Raw genomic sequence first — 19098 nt, 5'->3', positions numbered from 1 at the left:
AAGAATAATAAAGCATAGCAATTAACACAGTTACTCTGCTTTCATTAAATTACAGATTACACAGACACCCATTCCAAAACAAGACAGAATATTAGCATCTGGCTTCCTTCAGTTTGCATTTCCATCAACATTCTGGAATCAGGCTTAATCTTTACAAACTGCTCCAAATAAAGATATACTGTGATGGTACCTGAGTCTCCATGTTAGTCTGACTCACAAATGAAATGGAAACATGCCAAATTGTGTTAAAGGGAGTCTGATGGTATTCAACTAAATTATTGCGCTAACAGAACAACTTCAACTAGCGCAAGGCAGTTTCTCCCCCTCTCCTCATCCCCCACACACCCCATGCCATCCCCAGATCCGTTCTGGACTTTTGGGAGAACCTCCAGCACAGATTTAGGGGTGCATGCACAGGGGGAGATCTTTCCGCTGTGCAAGGAAAAATCCTTATGCTACAGAAAGTCAACTTAGCACTACCTTCAATACAACCCTATTTGTACCACCCCCTTGACACCCAGAAGTGATGTGTTAGCTTCTCCAGTGTTTCTAGGTACTATAGTTTATTGTTCCAGGTTCTCAGATTCAGCCCATCAGGAACTTCCCAGTACTGGGCCACTCTAGCTGCTGCTACTATGTGCTTAACCAGTTCCTAAGCTATAAAGTTGCCAGTGGTGCCCCCTCCCAAATAGGCAAATGATAAAGCTGTATGTCTTTGGTCACCTGACACCTAGTGATGTGACTTATCTCTCTGATGACATCATCCCAAATATTGCTACTGTGCGACATTGCAACCATAAATGCCAATTCATATTCTTAAACCCACAGTTAGGGATGGAAGGATCTGTCAATTTCAGTTTTCTCAGTTTCAAATTTTTCAATTCTTAAATTTGGTTCTCTACATTCTTCAGCAATTTCCATGGTTTCTCCCCCCAAAAAATCCTTATGAAAATTCATTTAGTATGAATTTATCCTAATAAATACATTTTGTATGGTATGCAGTTTTGATTAATGTACACATTCATGCAAACATTTCCCCATATATAATGATTTTTGTACATTATTTCCACAAATATGTTCATTTTTATGTACACTTTCTGCATTATATGCATTTTTATAAATATTGCTTGGTTGGAGAGCTGCACTGCAAAATTTGGATCTGTGAATTTTGAAGGATGGCTGTGGTTGGGCTCAAATTTCAGAAACTGGGAATCTGATACTTTCACCTTCAAATGCAAACTGAATCAAATTTCTCCTTCACTCCTACCCACAGCCTCTCCAGCAATCTGCTGAATCTACACCTAGGATCGACGTGAGCCTGCAGTACCACCTATGGATGATCTTTTAAAAATATTTTTACTGTAGTTGAAATTGCACTGAATGTTTTTACCTGGACCAGTTTGCTCCCCTATGTCTTTCCCCCCTCCGCCCCAAAGTCTTAAAACAATCAAGGTTAACTGAGTTCAAAACAAGCAACAGACTGTAAATCTTAGAAGCTATGCTCTTGTATCCTTCCTCAGCCTCAAGTATCAGACTCTCAAATAATGTGAGTTCCCTAACAGTGTTTCATTTTTAATTGAGGAACAGATAATAAAATATATTACTTAGCAATGTTGCAGCCATCTACCTCCTATCTCAGTTTAATTTGATCAATATCAAATTAATATCTGATTAATAAAATATGAATATTTATAGCAGTGGTGAGGAACCTGTGGCTGTCTAGATGTTTTTGGACTACAACTCCCCTCATCCCTGACGAATGGCCCTGCTAATGGAAGCTGAATTCCAACAACATCTGGAGGGCCAAAGGTTCCCCACTACTTGTCTATAATAGCTTTTGAAACTTGTTAGGCACCATGAGTGCTATATTATAGTGGAAAGACATGCTATAAATACATGTATGAATGCAGAAAGGTACATGTGGGAACATATCACCCGTTTCTGATATTGTGGCTGCCCTATTTCAAGAAGTTGTTATTCAAGCAGAGTCTCTCATGTACTTTGGACACATCATGAGAAGACATGATTCACTAGAAAAGACAATAATGCTGAGAAAAACAGAAGGGAGTAGAAAAAGAGGAAGGCCAAACAAGAGGTGGATTGATTCCATCAAGGAAGCCACAGACCTGAACTTACAAGATCTGAACAGGGTGGTTCATGACAGATGCTCTTTGAGGTCACTGATTCATAGGGTCGCCATACGTCGTAATCGACTTGAAGGCACATAACAACAACAAACATGGCTCTCAAGCTGTCTGAGCTGCCCCTGATGTAATGGATTCCGGTGCACAGCTCTGATCATGCATGGCTCACAGTATGAGAAAGTGATCCCTACCAACAGCTGCAAGAAAAAGTGGGGTGCACTTGCTTGGGGAAACAAAAGCTTTGGGTTAGCCCTATGACCCTCAAAATTCATGAAGATGCCCCATTCGACAAAAAATTCTCCTAGAGCAAGCAAATTAAGTTCACGCATAGATCACACAGGAACAGTAGTGTAGTATCAACTTCAGAAGTCCAGGGTCCCTTCATGAGTCACCAGGATCGCCCTCACAGGCCAAATTTGACAGGTGAATGGGGGCACCAACCAGCCAGTCACATGATATCATTATCCAACCCACTTATTAAAACCCTTTGCAGGGGGTTCCCAAGCCGCAACATCTTGCTGGTAATCAAGTGTTTGGAAATTGCTGCATGTGGGGCGTTGCTAGCCATGTGCTCGACGCTTCCCAAAGCAGCAAACATAGAGCTAGCAAAGTGGTTTTTTCCCCCATGGGGTGGGAAGGGGACAAAGAAGCTGGTATTTTACAGGCATTGCTGCCTGCAAGAAAGGTCCCTCTCATAGCTGATCTGCAAAAACCAGGTTTCTTCCCCCTGCGTTTTGCATGTCAGCTGAGAGAAGGGCTTCTCTCTCACACATGATGCCTTTAAAATACAAGGGGCATTGCTTGACAAGTGTTTCTTTCTGCTTGCACAGACTCAGTACACGGGGAGAGAGAAAGAGGGCTAAGAAGGGTGGAGAGTGAGGTGAGGTGGCATTTCCTCACAAAGAAGGGGATAAAGGAAGGCTGAAGAAAGGAAGAAGAAAGGGTGCCTGTAAAATACAAGGGAAATTGCTTGTTAAAGCAGTTCTTTTCCCCTCAGTTGTGCTTTTTGTAGATTGTCTGTGAGAAAGAGGGGGAGGAGAAAGAGAGAGCCTCACAGAGGGTGGAGGAAGACAGAAAGAGCAGAGGGCTAAGAAGAATGAGGCTGCGTGTATTTTACAAAGGGAAGAAACCTGCTTTTTGTAGATCAGCTGTGAGAAGGAGTTCTGTCTCGTGCAGTGATGTCTGTAAAATACCTACTCTCTTCTTAGCCCTGTGTCTCTCTTCCCCCACCCTCCACTTTCTCCCAGACAATCTGCAGAAAGCACCACTGGGGGAGAAAAAACTGCTTTACCAGCAATGCACCTGGTATTTTACAAGCAGCCTTCCTTCTTTCAGACTTCCTTCTTTCGTCCCCCTTCTCTGTAAGAAAATGCTGCTTTGCTTCACTCTTAGCCCTCTCCCCCCTCCCCCCCTCAGTGTGGCTGTCTTCACCTACCCTCCGTGTTGGCTGCTATGGATCTGCATGGGACTGTTTGAAAGCCCTTTGTGTTAGTAAGATTCTGATCCAAACTCAATCTTAAACCAAGCTTGGCTGTCCCTCCTCTTCTCACTAGGCTTCCCTCTCTTAGCTCCTTTTGACTCTCTCTCCCCTCCCCACAGCAACAGATGGTGAAGCCAATCACCATGCAAGGAGATTCATAGTGACTGCTGATTAGCTGTAGTAACTCCTAGCCTTGCTGGATTCTCCAGCTCTCCTAAGGCATGAGGAAAGGGCAGCTTTTAAGCACAAGCTTACACTAGGCATTCAGGAACTGCGGTGGCTTGAGAGGCTGTAGCAACCGATAGAGGGACTCCAGCAGAGGGCCAGCAGGGGGTTGGCTGCAAAAAAAGTAGCGGGACTGTGTCCCCGGAGTGTCCCCCCAGGAAAACACACCTGTGCAGGCGAACTGGCCGGAGCCATGAACTTCCCCTCATATATTACCTGTAGCAGGGCAAGTGGCATCATCATCTGCATTGTTTCTATCAGTTGCATGCTGCGTTCATTACCTTGTGCAATATTAACATTCCAGATTCTAGTGGTATAAAATTGCTAATCTGTTATTATTTTTACAGACCTTTATGAACATCTTCAGATACTGGAGTATTAAAATGGTACTGAGGCTGCACAAGAGTATCATCTGGCAAAATTAGTGTTCATCTTTGAAACATATTTCTGTATTAAGCCAAACCCCTATTAACTCATTTTTCACTCTTAGCTGAATTACCTAATTTAATCTCAACAACCGATACAGATCAAGCTCTTAACAGTATACTTCAGCTTTCAAGCTAATAAATTAAACACACCGAAAAAGGATTTTAAAAATTGATTTAAGAACTGCATCTGCTTCCAAGGTTCCATTTGTATTTTTAAAGGTTTTTTTTTTTTTTACGTTGTCTCCTTTTAAAAAGTATGTAATACCGTCTCTTATTGCTGACTGGGGAAAGCCACTAGTATATAAAGAGAGATGCTTGTTTTAGTAAGCCTTAAAACAAACACTGGAATAAGAAAGAGATGTACACGTGGTGCCCTTTGGTGAGGTTAGCACAATTTCTTACTTCTGTTGTTTTGGTATTATCTCCCGTGTCTGACATTTTCACGGGTGTCGAACGCTGAGATGCAGCCCCCTCATCTTCTTTATCAGTCCCAGAATCATCCTCAGAACTGCTCGACACTGCCTCCTCACTGGGTGGGGGCGGAGCACTAGCCGCAGTTTTGCGTTGAAGCACCGTTTCTTCTCTATTGCTCTTGTTCCTAAAAACAAAATGGAGTTATTATGCAACATGAGATCAAAAAAGAGTCAGATTTGAACACCATTCCTTTCAAGAGATAGCAGTAGGAGGGAAAGAAGAGAGAAAGTCTCTTCTTTCCTGATGCATCTGATGTATGAAAATCCAAATGTTTAGCTTTTCACAGGTATTTTGTTAAGAGACGGGAGCGGGGCACAGGATTTCCTCCCTGTCTCCTCCCTTCAGCAAAGTCTACTTCCCCAACTTTAATCTTTGTTAAGGCTTGTGGAAGCACAATGAGAATTTTGTTGTCATCTGTTGATTTCAGTGGGTCTACTCTTAAGTATTTAAGTCCAATGGGTTGCATCCAACAAAGTCATCAGTGCAAGGATGTTTGCCTGCACAACCAGGGGCGTCACTAGGGCGGTGCAGCAGGTGCGGGCCACACCGGGTGACACCTCCAGACGGGGGTGACACCCAGAGCCGCCCCCCTTAGGCACCGCCTAGGCACCAACGAGAGTCTTCGCATGGCACGCTGGCTTCCTTCCTCGGCTGTTAGAAGGTGGAAGTGGCAGCAGACAACGAGGCGGCAGCGCGCTCCCGGGTCCTGTTGTTCGGCCGTGCGTGCGCTCTGCAGTGCACGCGATCACTCAGAGTCTGAGAAAGAAGGCGCTGCGGGCCACACCAGGTGACACCAACCCTAGTGATGCCACTGTGCACAACAGGACTTCCTCTCTCTCTCTCTCCTCTCCTTGCCCCCCACACCTGAAATCTGCTCCGGAGGGTTGGGGAAAAGCCCAGAACAAATATGGGTGTGGTGCGCAGTCCACTGTTTTCAATGGAACTACTCTGAATATGGCTAATGCTGGGTATCACCCACTGTTCCTCAACTATAGCCACAGTTTGTTCTGTCTCTGAACACTTGGGTCTTCCTGTCATCTTGACTTGGATACTGACAACTACATCTTAAACTAAGGTGCAAAAACATTAGGATATAAGCACCTAATTAAAATAGCTTTAATGTTTAGGTTATTAGGGACAACTCTGCAAGTAAATCCAAGAAGAGAGGAAGCTTTCAAAAAGCTTTGTTAGAAGCGCTGAGTCATTTGTTAATACTTCTAGTCCAGTCATAGAAAACTATAAATTGCTAACTAGTGAAGTAGTTTAATGGCTCCAAACCAGGATCAGAACATTTTGACACTGTCATTCTTTGAAAATATGGATCAAAAGCAACAATTTAGAACTTTGAGTTATTTCAAGGAAAAGAATGCAATTGATCTATTCTATTGCTGGCAATATATTAGGTACAAATGTTCACTTTAGGATTCCAAGCACATATAGCCTTATTGATCCTTTGCATATACTTAAGTAATTTCCTCCTTAGAAATATAAAACTACTGTGTTCTGAGCAAATGGATTTTTAGAGCCTGATGAAAGGGATGTAGAAATAAAACTACTATTGATACTCTTTTAAAGAAAAAAAGTAGTTTTAAAAAGTAAAAAAGAATAGAGCAGAAGAACCAAAGATCTCAGAACAGATTCCTGTATCTAGTCAGAAGAACAGGTTGTTCTACAGACTGAAACACTGCAATAGTCAAATACAAAAGGCAAACTATTTAATACGTAAACTTAGAAAACAATTAAGAATAACTGGCAGATCAATACAAGTTGAGAGATGTCTCAGCACAAAATGAAAATTATTACTTGAACTGCAAGCAGTAACAAGTTAATAAGAGTTGGTCCCCATTTGGTCTGCAAAGCCATTTTGGGAAAACCACACCCACCCACACTACACTTGCTATCACACATTATGTCAGATATGGGGCAGGTGAGGATAGGGCTTCAAAGGAACAATGGAAAGCTTCAAGTAAGTTTCCAATTGTTCCTTTCCTGGAGTAAGTCATGCTCCTGCCCTTGCTCAAGGATGGGGAATCAGTTAAAAGAACAGCATGGAGACGTTAAGAAAAGGGATTTTCAAACAGCCCTTGTAAAAACCCCATACTGATCCTTAAAATCTGATTTAGGCTTCACAGAACAACACAGGGCTGTTTGATAAACCTTTTTAAACAGCTTCTTCTCAGCGCAATTTTTAAATAATATATATATATATATATATTATTTTATAAAAAAGATTAAGAAAACAAAACAACAAAAACAGGGCATCTCTGATGGGAACCCACAAATACAGCAACCTTATCAAGACTTGACCCATTCCAATCTGGGTTCAGGCCTAGTTATGGGACTGAATCAGCCTCGGTCGCCCTGATGGATGACTTTTATATCGGGAGAAGGACAGGGGGAGTGCGACCCTGTTACTCATACTTGATTTCTCAGCAGCTTTTGATACCACTGACCATGGCATTCTTCTGAGATGACTTGATGAGTATCAGAGGCACTGTCTTACAGTGGTTCTGATCCTATCTCCAGGGTTGGTTTCAGAGAACAGCATGGGGTGATTGTCTTTTGGCCCCCTGGCAGTTGTGCTGTGGGGTGCCACAGGGTACCATCTTGTCCCCAGTGCTGTTTAACATCTATATGAAGCCCTTCAGAGCATTCATAAAGTGATTTGGGGTGAGGTGTCAGCAATATGCTGATGATACCCAGCTCTATTTCTCTGTAACATTTGAATCAAGAGAGGCCATGCAAGCCCAGTGGCTGGATTTGGTGGTGGGCTGTATGAGGGCCAATAAACAGACTCTGAATCCTAGCAAGACAGTGGTGCTATGGGCAGGTGGTTCTTGACTCCAGTTACTTGGTCAATGCCTGCTTTGTATGGGGTCATACTCCCTCTGAAAGAGCAGGTTCTTAGTCTGGGGGTGCTCCTGGATCCATCTTAAGGTGGATCTAAAGGCCCACGTGACCTCAGTGGTTATTTATTTATTTATTTGATTTGTATCCCGCCCTTCCTCCCAACAGGAGCCCAGGGCAGCAAACAAAGCACAAAAACACTTTAAAACATCATAAAAACAGATCTTAAAATACATTAAATCAAAACAACATTAAAAACATTTTTAAAAAACCTTTTAAAAGGGTTAAAAACATTATTAAAAACATTATTAAAAACATATTAAACAATTCTGACACAGATGCAGACTGGGATAGGTCTCAACTTAAAAGACTTGTTGAAAGAGGAAAGTCTTCAAAAGGCACCGAAAAGATAGCAGAGAGGGCACCTGCCTAATATTCAAGGGGACGGAATTCCACAGGGTAGGTGCTGCTACACTAAAGGTCCATTTCCTATATTGTGCAGAACGAACCTCCTGGTAAGATGGTATCTGCAGGAGGCTGTCACCTGCAGAGCGCAGTGATCGATTGGGCATATAATGGGTAAGACGGTCTTTCAGGTATCCTGGTCCCAAGCTGTATAGGGCTTTGTACACCAAAACTAGAACCTTGAACTTGGCCCGGTAGCAAATGGGCAGCCAGTGCAATTCTTTCAGCAGCCGGGTGACATGTTGGCGATACCCTGCTCCAGTGAGCAGTCTCGCCGCTGCATTTTGCACCAGCTGCAGCTTCCAGACCAACCGCAAGGGCAGCCCCACATAGACTTAAGAACATAAGAACATACGAAGAGCCTGCTGGATCAGGCCAGTGGCCCATCTAGTCCAGCATCCTGTTCTCACAGTGGCCAACCAGGTGCCTGGGGGAAGCCCGCAAGCAGGACCCGAGTGCAAGAACGCTCTCCCCTCCTGAGGCTTCCGGCAACTGGTTTTCAGAAACATGCTGCCTCTGACTAGGGTGGCACAGCACAGCCATCATGGCTAGTAGCCATTGATAGCCCTGTCCTCCATGAATTGGTCTAATCTTCTTTTAAAGCCATCCAAGCTGGTGGCCATTACTGCATCTTGTGGGAGCAAATTCCATAGTTTAACTATGTGCTGAGTAAAGAAGTACTTCCTTTTGTCTGTCCTGAATCTTCCAACATTCAGCTTCTTTGAATGTCCACGAGTTCTAGTATTATGAACTATCCACTTTCTCAATGCCATGCATAATTTTATACACTTCTATCATGTCTCCTCTGACCCGCCTTTTCTCTAAACTAAAAAGCCCCAAATGCTGCAACCTTTCCTCGTAAGGGAGTCGCTCCATCCCCTTGATCATTCTGGTTGTCTTCTTCTGAACCTTTTCCAGCTCTATAATATCCTTTTTGAGATGAGGCGACCAGAACTGTACACAGTATTCCAAATGCGGCACCACCATAGATTTATACAACGGCATTATGATATCAGCTGTTTTATTTTCAATACCTTTCCTAATTATCCCTAGCATGGAATTTGCCTTTTTCACAGCTGCCGCACATTGTGTCGACATTTTCATCGTGCTGTCCACTACAACCCCGAGGTCTCTCTCCTGGTCGGTCACCGCCAGTGCAGACCCCATGAGCGTATATGTGAAATTCAGATTTTTTGCTCCAATATGCATAATTTTACATTTGTTTATATTGAATTGCATTTGCCATTTTTCTGCCCATTCACTCAGTTTGGAGAGGTCTTTTTGGAGCTCTTCGCAATCCCTTTTTGTTTTAACAACCCTGAACAATTTAGTGTCGTCAGCAAACTTGGCCACTTCACTGCTCACCCCTAATTTAGGTCATTAATGAACAAGTTGAAAAGTACAGGTCCCAATACCGAAACTTGAGGGACTCCACTTTCTACAGCCCTCCATTGGGAGAACTGTCCGTTTATTCCTACTCTCTGCTTTCTGATTCTTAACCAATTCCTTATCCACAAGAGGACCTCTCCTCTTATTCCATGACTGCTAAGCTTCCTCAGAAGTCTTTGGTGAGGTACCTTGTCAAACGCTTTTTGAAAGTCTAAGTACACTATGTCCACTGGATCACCTCTATCTATATGCTTGTTGACACTCTCAAAGAATTCTAATAGGTTACTGAGACAGGACTTTCCCTTGCAGAAGCCATGCTGGCTCTGCTTCAGCAAAGCTTGTTCTTCTATGTGCTTAGTTAATCTAGCTTTAATAATACTTTCTACCAGTTTTCCAGGGACAGAAGTCAAGCTAACTGGCCTGTAATTTCTGGGATCCCCTCTGGATCCCTTTTTGAAGATTGGCGTTACATTTGCCACTTTCCAGTCCTCAGGCACAGAGGAGGACCCGAGGGACAAGTTACATATTTTAGTTAGCAGACCAGCAATTTTACATTTGAGTTTTTTGAGAACTCTCAGGTGGATGCCATCCGGGCCCGGTGATTTGTCAGTTTTTATATTGTCCATTAAGCCTAGAACTTCCTCTCTCATTACCACTATTTGTCTCAGTTCCTCAGAATCCCTTCCTGCAAATGTTAGTTCAGGTTCAGGGATCTGCCCTATATCTTCCACTCTGAAGACAGATGCAAAGAATTCATTTAGCTTCTCTGCAATCTCCTTATCGTTCTTTATTACACCTTTGACTCCCTGATCATCCAAGGGTCCAATCACCTCCCTAGATGGTCTCCTGCTTTGAATGTATTTATAGAATTTTTTGTTGTTGGTTTTTATGTTCTTAGCAATGCGCTCCTCAAATTCTTTTTTAGCATCCCTTATTGTCTTCTTGCATTTCTTTTGCCAGAGTTTGTGTTCTTTTTTATTTTCTTCATTCGGACAAGACTTCCATTTTCTGAAGGAAGACTTTTTGCCTCTAAGAGCTTCCTTGACTTTGCTCATTATCCATGCTGGCATCTTCTTGGCCCTGGCGGTACCTTTTCTGATCTGCGGTATGCACGCCAGTTGAGCTTCTAATATAGTGTTTTTAAACAACTTCCAAGCATTTTCAAGTGATGTGACCCTCTGGACTTTGTTTTTCAGCTTTCTTTTTACCAATCCCCTCATTTTTGTGAAGTTTCCTCTTTTGAAGTCAAATGTGACCGTGTTGTATTTTCTAGGCAATTGGCCATTTACATGTATATTTAATAGCACTATGGTCACTGCTCCCAATCAGTTCAACAACACTTACATCTCGCACCAGGTCCCGACTTCCCACACTCTGACCCACCACCCTTCCTTTGTGGGCACTTCCACTGCCTTCTACCATCTGGCCACATCCATCCAAGCAGCTGACAACAATAGTGACACAACTGTTTTATGGTGCACCAAAGGATTCTGTTCATTTTCAGCCAAGAGTACTGCCAACATTACCAAAAGCTGGCCAGTTATAGCAGAGACTAATTCGAACACCCAAGCCCAGAATTGGCTTACTCTGACACATTCCCACCATTTGTGAATAAGGGTTCCTCTTTGTCCACATCCATGCCAGCAGAGTGGAGACAAGGCCCTATTCATATGGGAGAGTCTCACTGGAGTCCAGTGCCACTGGAGGTGCAATTTGATGGTCAACTCTTGAATTCTGGCGGAGATGGTCCAAAGAGAGGATTTCAACCAGATTTGCTCTAAGCTTAAATTGTCTAGCTGCACCCCAAAGTCCCCCTCCCATGTAAGATTCAAGCCTTCAGTACCACTCATAGCTTTACCAATTAACAGTTTATATATATTAGAAGTCACTGCGTTTAACTGAGTATCAGGCTAGGTGCTGCTCTTTGAACCTCTGAAAACTACAGGTTCAAAGATCAACACAAGGCTTGTTGAAAGCCCTTTTCCAAGCAGTTCTAGGCTGCTCTTTAAACCTCAGATTTTCAAAAGTTTAAGGAATACCACAGGGCCATTTGCAAAGGGCTCTGAAACAGCCCCATGCTGCACTTTGAAGTTGTAACAACCGGGGCTTCAAAGCACAGCATCACCTGACACCACTATTATTATTACTAGGATGACAACAACGACCCACCAGGATGGAGAGAATAAGATCTGGCCCATCAGCCCAAAAAGGTTTTCTACCTGTGCACTAACACTATAATTATTGTTCTTCCACAAAGAGTTCACGCTGGCAGCTACTGCTAGATTATCTATGCAAAGCCTCTGTGGCACATGAAGTGGGGTGCCACCATTAGGCCGCCTTCCTAGCTGTGGAAGCACTGCCACTCGCTAGGATCAAGGTGAGGCAGGGCAGAAGCGAAGGCAGGGGAAACACCAGACTGGAGGTGGCAACAGGCACAGGTGCACATGCATCTGTTAGAGATGTGAAGGCCCAGAAAAAAACACAGAAGATGGGGGGGGAACGTTTCCCCCCTTTTTCTCCCAGTTTTTTCTGTGCCTTCACATCTCTAGCATCTGAGCCCACCTCTGCCACACCAGTACTCTCTTGTCTTCACCACCACCCTACTCCACCCTGTCCTCATCCTTGTCCTGACGAGTGGCAGGGCCACTGTAGCCAAGAAAGCAAGACAGCAGCAATACCCTATCTCATGTGCTGCAAGTGGTGGGAAGTGTCCTTACTTTGGGTACATCTGCATGCAATAACCTACCTTCAGAGTCTAATTTCATTTTACGTAGCGTTTAAGAGCAAATTAAAATTAGAGCAATTAAAATTACTGAGGAAACTGCGGCGGAGAAACACATGTGAACACAGTTGCCGTACCAAACGACATAGTAAATCCTGTTGATGGCTTAGATATGTGCAGAAATTATCTCTCCCCACACCAAGCATCAGGAGAAGGCACTCTAGATATACTATACAAAGAGAAGTAGACAAGAAGGAAATTAGAACTGCCTGATCTCCCTTCTACACAGTGAACAGCTGTCAAATGGAAACCTCACTTAAGTGTTTGCAGCTCTATGGCTAACAGTTCACTACAAGGACAAAACTACATGTTAATAAGGCAAAGTTTTTTGGGGGGTGTTGTTGTTTGCAAACTCTATCTGCTTTCCATAGCTAATATAGAATTAGGCACTGGGACACCTGCAAAGGAGAATCAGCAGGAGGGAGTATTTAACTCTTTCCCCACCAGCCAATTTCCCCTGCATACACCCCCCAACAGCTTTTAGTAAATCCTTTCCCTCCACTACACTCAGTCCAAAGGTTTGGAAGCAAGCCCAGGCTTGAATGGGGGCAAGTTACACATGCACAAAACATTTGCAATTTGATTCAGAAGCTTAACTTACAGGTTTCATGGTATTATACTCAACATTAGCATAACATTAGGCACTGGGTAAGTAAGGAAATAAATAACATTAAATCCTTGATTTTCGTCTTACGCCAAAATGGATTTTCCAGTTTCATCAGGTTTCCGTACAGTAAATGGGCTGGGATCAATGCCAACATTTTTCGGCATAAAATCTCTGAAGAAAAGGGAGTAAAGAATAAAAAATCAAAGATAATCTGTAAGCACCTTGAAAACAATGCAGTGATTACTAGAAGCCAACATGGATTTATGAAGAACAAATCCTGACAGACTAATCTTATCTCATTTTTTAATCAGGTAACCTCCCTGGTAGACTGTGGGAATGCTGTGGACATAATATATCTCAACTTCAGAAAGCTTTTGACAAAGTGCCCTATGATATTCTGATTAGTAAACTAGCTAAATGTGGGCTGGGTAGAACAACTATCAGGTGGATTCACAGTTGGCTCCAGAATCATACTCAAAGAGCGCTTATCAATGGTTCTTTCTCAACTGGGAGGAGGTAACAAGCAGGGTACTGCAGGGCTTTGTCCTGGGCCCAGTGCTCTTCAACATTTTTATTAATAACCCGGATGACGAAGTGCAGGGAATGCTTATCAAATTTGCAGATGATACAAAATTGGGAGGAATAGCTAATACCTTGGAAGACAGAAACAACATTCAAAAGGATCTTGATAGGCTGGAGCATTGGGCTGAAAACAACAGAATAAAATTCAACAGGGATAAGCGAAGTTCTATACCTTGGAAAAAGAAACTAAATTCAGTTATAAGATGGGGGATACTTGGCTCAGCAATACTACATGTGAGAAGGATCTTGGGATTGTTGTTGATCACAAGCTGAATCTGAGCCAACAGTGTGATGTGGCTGCAAAAAAGGCAAATGCTATTTTAGGCTGCATTAACAGAAGTATAGTTTCCAAATTGCATGAAGTATTGGTTCCTCTCTATTTGGCACTGGTTAGGCCTCATCTTGAGTCCTGCATCCAGTTCTGGACATCACAGTTTAAGAGGGATGCAGACAAACTGCAACAGGTTCAGAGGAGGGCAACGAGGATGATCAGGGGACCGGAAACAAAGCCCTATGAGGAGAGACTGAAAGAACAGGGCATGTTTAGCCTTGAGAAGAGAAGACTGAGGGGAGATATGATAGTACTCTTCAAGTACTTGAAAGGTTGCCACATAGAGGAGGGCCAGGATCTCTTATTGACCATCCCAGAGTGCAGAACATGGAATAATGGGCTCAAGTTATAGGAAGCCAGATTTTGACTGAACATCAAGAAAAACTTCTTAACTGTTGTGGTACAGCAATAGAACCAATGACCAAGGGAGGAAGTTGGCTCTCCAACACTGGAGGCCTTCAAGAGCCAGCTGGACAGCCACCTGTTGGGTATACTTTAATTTGGATTCCTGCATTTAGCAGGGGATTGGACTCAATGGCCTTATAATTTTACAATTCTATGGCAACAAGATATCAGAGCAATTCAAACTCCAGGCAGGCAGTGACAGGGCATGACAGAAAGGCAAAGCCACTTTCACATCTGCAGCCCTGTTGCTCACACCAGCCAGGGAAGAGGGGGGGACAGGTAAAAGCTTGCTACACACTATGCCAGCCTGGAGCTGGCATAGTAATCAGGTCCAGATCAATCCTGATGTCATCAAATGACAGCAGTGGGGATAGTTCAGTCCCTCCCTTGGAACATCCCATTTCAGGGAAGTCTGCCAGCAGCACTTCTGCCCATTCTTTCAGTGGACATAACCAGAGGTTCTGTACTGGCAGAGTTACTCTCAGTCCATGGGCAGAGGCCAGCAGAACTGTTCTGGAATGGGTGGTGGGGGACTTGCCGCCTAATCACCCCTCCCGCAAGTGCAGCATATCAGGCATTTGGACTGCATTCTAAGATGACCAAATGGCCAGACACGATTTCCAAAGAAGAAGAAAGTATAAAGAAGCCAAATTATGCCTGCTAAATATATTTCTTAAAGTAGGTATGCAGCACTTGACCCAATATTTCGCTGTTGCCAGTTCAAATAAGGACTGGCAGTGAAAGGTGGAGAAAACAAACTGAAGTAAAGTCAAAACATAACTGGCTAAAGTTATGTTTCTTGGATGTTTAAGTAGCTGACACTGGGATTGATTTGACCAAAATCACACCATCACCCCCACTGTATTATTGCTTGGACTGGCCATCTAAAAAAATGCAGCTTTATTCACTTATAAGCAAAAAACCTTGCGGTTTAAGAACTTACCTATAGCCAACAGATATTTCTATCAAACTTTAAGAAGCAGGGAAATTGGGCAGCTCTAGGGAATGCACCAGGGGAGCAGGAGACCTGACCTCCTCTCTGAGACATTGGACTGCCCTACAAATTTGTACAAATGCAAACACAATTTGGGTTGGTCTTTCATAGTCCAATCCACATCCTCTGTAGCTTGGAAGAATTTGGTAACATGTGCCTCTGAGCATATGGTGAGTGGTGGCAACATGTGCCATCTCCAAAGATGGAGAATTACATTTTTCTATGTTTGTTGGTGTTCTTCTTACTTTGCTTTTTTTCTGTGTTACTACTGTTTCTACAGATAACCTAGAAAATTATATTTCTCTCATTAGTCATCGCAGAAATCTTTTGATTGGTCATTGTCATATGATGGTGAAGACAGCCTTTTCAAACTGGAGGTTATGCTCTATTTCTATTTTGGGTGCATTAACAGATGAATCTGAAACTGTAGTCTGATGTAAAGTCAGAATGATTACAATTATGTTGCTACTTAAGCAATGACTCCAGCTGTTGGAAAAAACAAACTTGGCCTGCCCAAGATGCATATTTTCAGCCTGCTATGCTTAAACTACTCCACTTAAGGAAAGGTGAGCATGGTCAATTGAAAACATAGAGCACACCTAGAATTTTGCTAGAATATTATTATTATTATCTTTATTTATACCCCGCCATTTTTCCAAAACTGGAACTCATGGCGGCTTCCAGATAAAAAATACATATAATTAAAAACATACAAAGTCTACATTAAAATAAGATTAAACTATTTCCAATATTAAAACCATACACACATATAGCTAAAAAAGTTCAAACTAGTTTAAAAATGCAGCACCCTTCACGCCCCATCCTTAGCCTTCAATTCCAAAGGCTTGTTGCAATAGGAAGGTCTTTGCTTGTCGGTATTTCACCTCCCAGTGTTCTATCTTATGCAAACAGACATGTCCGTTGGAAACTATTCTGCAGAATAGTCAGTGTCATTATTCCACAATTGTTTTTGGAGCTTTTTTTTAGTGTTGCAAAGTGTTGCTGTACTTCACATATTCACAGAAACAGAAGCAAAAGAAAATGATTTACTATAGGAAACTTCACTAACTTGCAAAGTCAATCAAACATATTTAAAGTGACTATCTGAACTATATCAACTGTTTTAATATTGTTGCTTCCTTCTGCTAAATCAAGATTAGCACAGCACATGTCTTGTTTCTGTTATTTGGGCTGATTGCAGGTGCTGCCACCACTCCCTTATATGTACGTTCTTAAACTGCAAGGTTTTTTTTTCTTATAAGTGAATTTCTCTGCTTTTTAATCTGGGAGGTAAGAAATGGGATCCTGCGCAAGTCTGCTGAGAATGGAGTGATCATTTCCATGCTTACTGAGTTCAGTGGGATTTACTCCCGTGCAATCATAGCTAGGATAGGTAAAACTGACCATGGGGGAGGAGTGGAGGGGACAGTAGAGGGAAGGAGGAAGGGGGGAAGAGAGGAGCAGGAGAGGGAGGGGTGAAGGAAGGGGGAGGGAAGGGGCAAAATGGTGATGGGAGGGAGGAGGAGAGGGCAGGTTTGATCATTTGCATGCTTATTGAGTTCAATGGGATTTACTGCCATGCAATCGTGCTTAGGATAGGAAAAAACTGACCATGGGGGAGGAGGGGGAGGGCAGAGGGGAGGGGAAGGAGGGGGAAGGATTGGAAGGGGATGGGGGAGGGGAAGGGGGTGAAGTAAGAAGGAGGGAAGGAGGAAAGGGGAGAGGATAAGAGGGAGGCAGAGGGGAGAGCAGGTTTGATCATTTGCATGCTTTTTTAGTTCAGTGGGATTTAGTCCTGTTCAATCATACTTAGGATAGGTGAAACTGACCTGGGTGAGGGGCAGGGAGGGGAAGAGGAGGGCAGGAAGGGGAGGGGGAAGGAGGAAGGGAGGGGAGGAGATTGGATGCATGGGCACTGGGCAGAGACGAAAGCCCCTTTCCTTTCCAAAAGGAAAACATTGTGAACAGTATCATTCTTTTTTAGGGTTTCCCCCATCTTTTTATTCTATAGCAGGCACATGTAGCCTCCCACCCAAATTTAAACCAAAGCTGTCCCTGGCCACATCTACACCAGACCTTTATTTCACTTTAGACAGTCATGGCTTCTCCCAAAGCATCTTGGGAAGTGTAGTTAATGAAGGGTGCTGAGAGTTGCTAGGAGATGCCCTGTTGCCCTCACAGACCTTCAATCAGAGTGGCCGACTCTTAAACCACTCTGGCCACTGGAACTCTGTCAGCGGAATAGGAGTCTCCTCTCAGTACCCTTCACAAACTACACTTCCCAGGATTCTTTGGGGGAAGCCATGACTGTCTAAAGTGAAATAAAGGTCTGGTGTGGGTGTGGCCCCCTGATTAGGTAAGCCAAGCAGCTATGAGTCTCGCTTTTAGAACACTGACAGCTGGTTCTTACTGAGCATGTCCGACATTATCATAGCATTCAATGTAAAACTTCTTAAATTAATTAAAAATCATCCAGGCATTTTTTTTTTAACTTTTAAACTGCAGAAGATGATGCTCAGAGTATGGGGCAATGTCAGTAATAGGAGTACAGGTACTCTGTGAACATGGTTGATTTTTAATTAATTTCAACAAATTATGAGAACTTTGACAGAAAAAAGTCCAAAAGAGGTCTGGTTTTTCTTTTTCTCTTTTTACACTCTGAACTCTCGATTCTCTCTGACTGTTTTGTGCATTGCCATGAAAATTTAGAGGGTTTCTGAGTTCAAGACTATAAGTTTTGTAAGGCTTTGTTTTGAAATGAGCTTATGGAAAGCATCAGAATGGCATGGGGGTATTTTCAATTTAACACTGCAGAATGCAAAAAAAATCATGCTGACTATAGCATACAGTCACTCGTGTGGCTATATATTTGTTAATTGGTGCTCCTCTGTCTAAGCCAGTGGTTCTCAAACTTTTTTGGTTCGCGGCACACTGTAAAACATATAAAAAATTTCTGGCGCACTTCATGTACAAAATTAAAAATATATTAATATATTTTAAACTATGAATAAAAATAAACTATAGAAAACTATTACTTACCCTATACAAATGGGTTTCTTCTCATTTTTAAAATATACTTTCATAATATTTGAGGCACACCTAGTCACCTCTTAGGGCGCACCAGTGTGCCTGGGCGCACCGTTTGAGAATCACTGGTCTAAGCAAATACAAGCTTTAGACTCACTTCTTTATACTGATTCACATGAACAGGTGATCTGTCACATGAGCGATAATGAATTCTCCTGTGCAAATGCCATTTTAAGGCTATAAATTGAAATTCATGCTAAGGAAAGTGTTTTTAAACTTTCAGTTTTAAAATTAGAAAGAATGAATCAAAATGCCATTAACTTGAAAAATAAAACACACATACCTGATTGAATTCGTCATTGCCAAGCAAAAGGTGTCATCAAAACTACTAAGTTCATAGGGTTGAAAAAATTCATTATGAATGTCAATCTCTTCATCAAACTTATGAAATTTCTTCACTATTAGTTTCCTTCTGTTTTCAACAGAAGTTACTACAAAAGAAACACACATATATTGCTACAGTGAATCTCTTGAATCTCATATATCGCTAAAGTGAATTTTTCCAACTGCAGCCCCTGTAACATCCTCCTATACTGCTCCAGAAGATTCCCTGACCCTCTGGATTAGCTGTTTCAGGGTGTGCATTTGGGGTGGGTGGGTCAGCAAACATCACCTTCCCCCGCCCCTCCAGTAAAGAGTACATGTGTGGAGTTTCATCCATGAACAATCTGGATCCAACCCCAGAATGATTTCCTATAGAAGAATGGCCATGTGTATGAAACATCTCCATGTGTTTTTCCACAGGTCTCCCTTTGACAAGCTCACCCTTTGACAAGAAAATCACATCTTATAATCTACGTGAAGTAATCAAATGTCTTTGGCCACACACTAGTTTAATTCATCATACTTAAGTTAGCA

General features: G+C 42.6%; 1 protein-coding gene across 4 annotated transcripts in view; it reads right to left on the bottom strand.

Moving 5' to 3' along the window:
• FIG4 (FIG4 phosphoinositide 5-phosphatase) overlaps positions 1-19098 on the bottom strand; it is a 159685-nt gene that overhangs the window by 19700 nt on the left and 120887 nt on the right. For 3 of the 4 annotated variants that reach the window (XM_061623590.1, XM_061623592.1, XM_061623593.1), the window contains 3 exons: positions 18524-18671; positions 12929-13012; positions 4680-4875 (listed from right to left, as the gene is read on the bottom strand). In XM_061623590.1, the coding sequence (XP_061479574.1) occupies positions 4680-4875; positions 12929-13012; positions 18524-18671 (428 nt within the window). The remainder of the gene's footprint in view (positions 1-4679; positions 4876-12928; positions 13013-18523; positions 18672-19098) is intronic. The other variant, XM_061623591.1, reaches the window with a different exon arrangement.

Source organism: Rhineura floridana, chromosome 4 (genome assembly GCF_030035675.1).
Source record: "Rhineura floridana isolate rRhiFlo1 chromosome 4, rRhiFlo1.hap2, whole genome shotgun sequence".
Taxonomy (NCBI): domain Eukaryota; kingdom Metazoa; phylum Chordata; class Lepidosauria; order Squamata; family Rhineuridae; genus Rhineura; species Rhineura floridana.
This window is presented reverse-complemented; position numbering and strand designations above follow the sequence as displayed.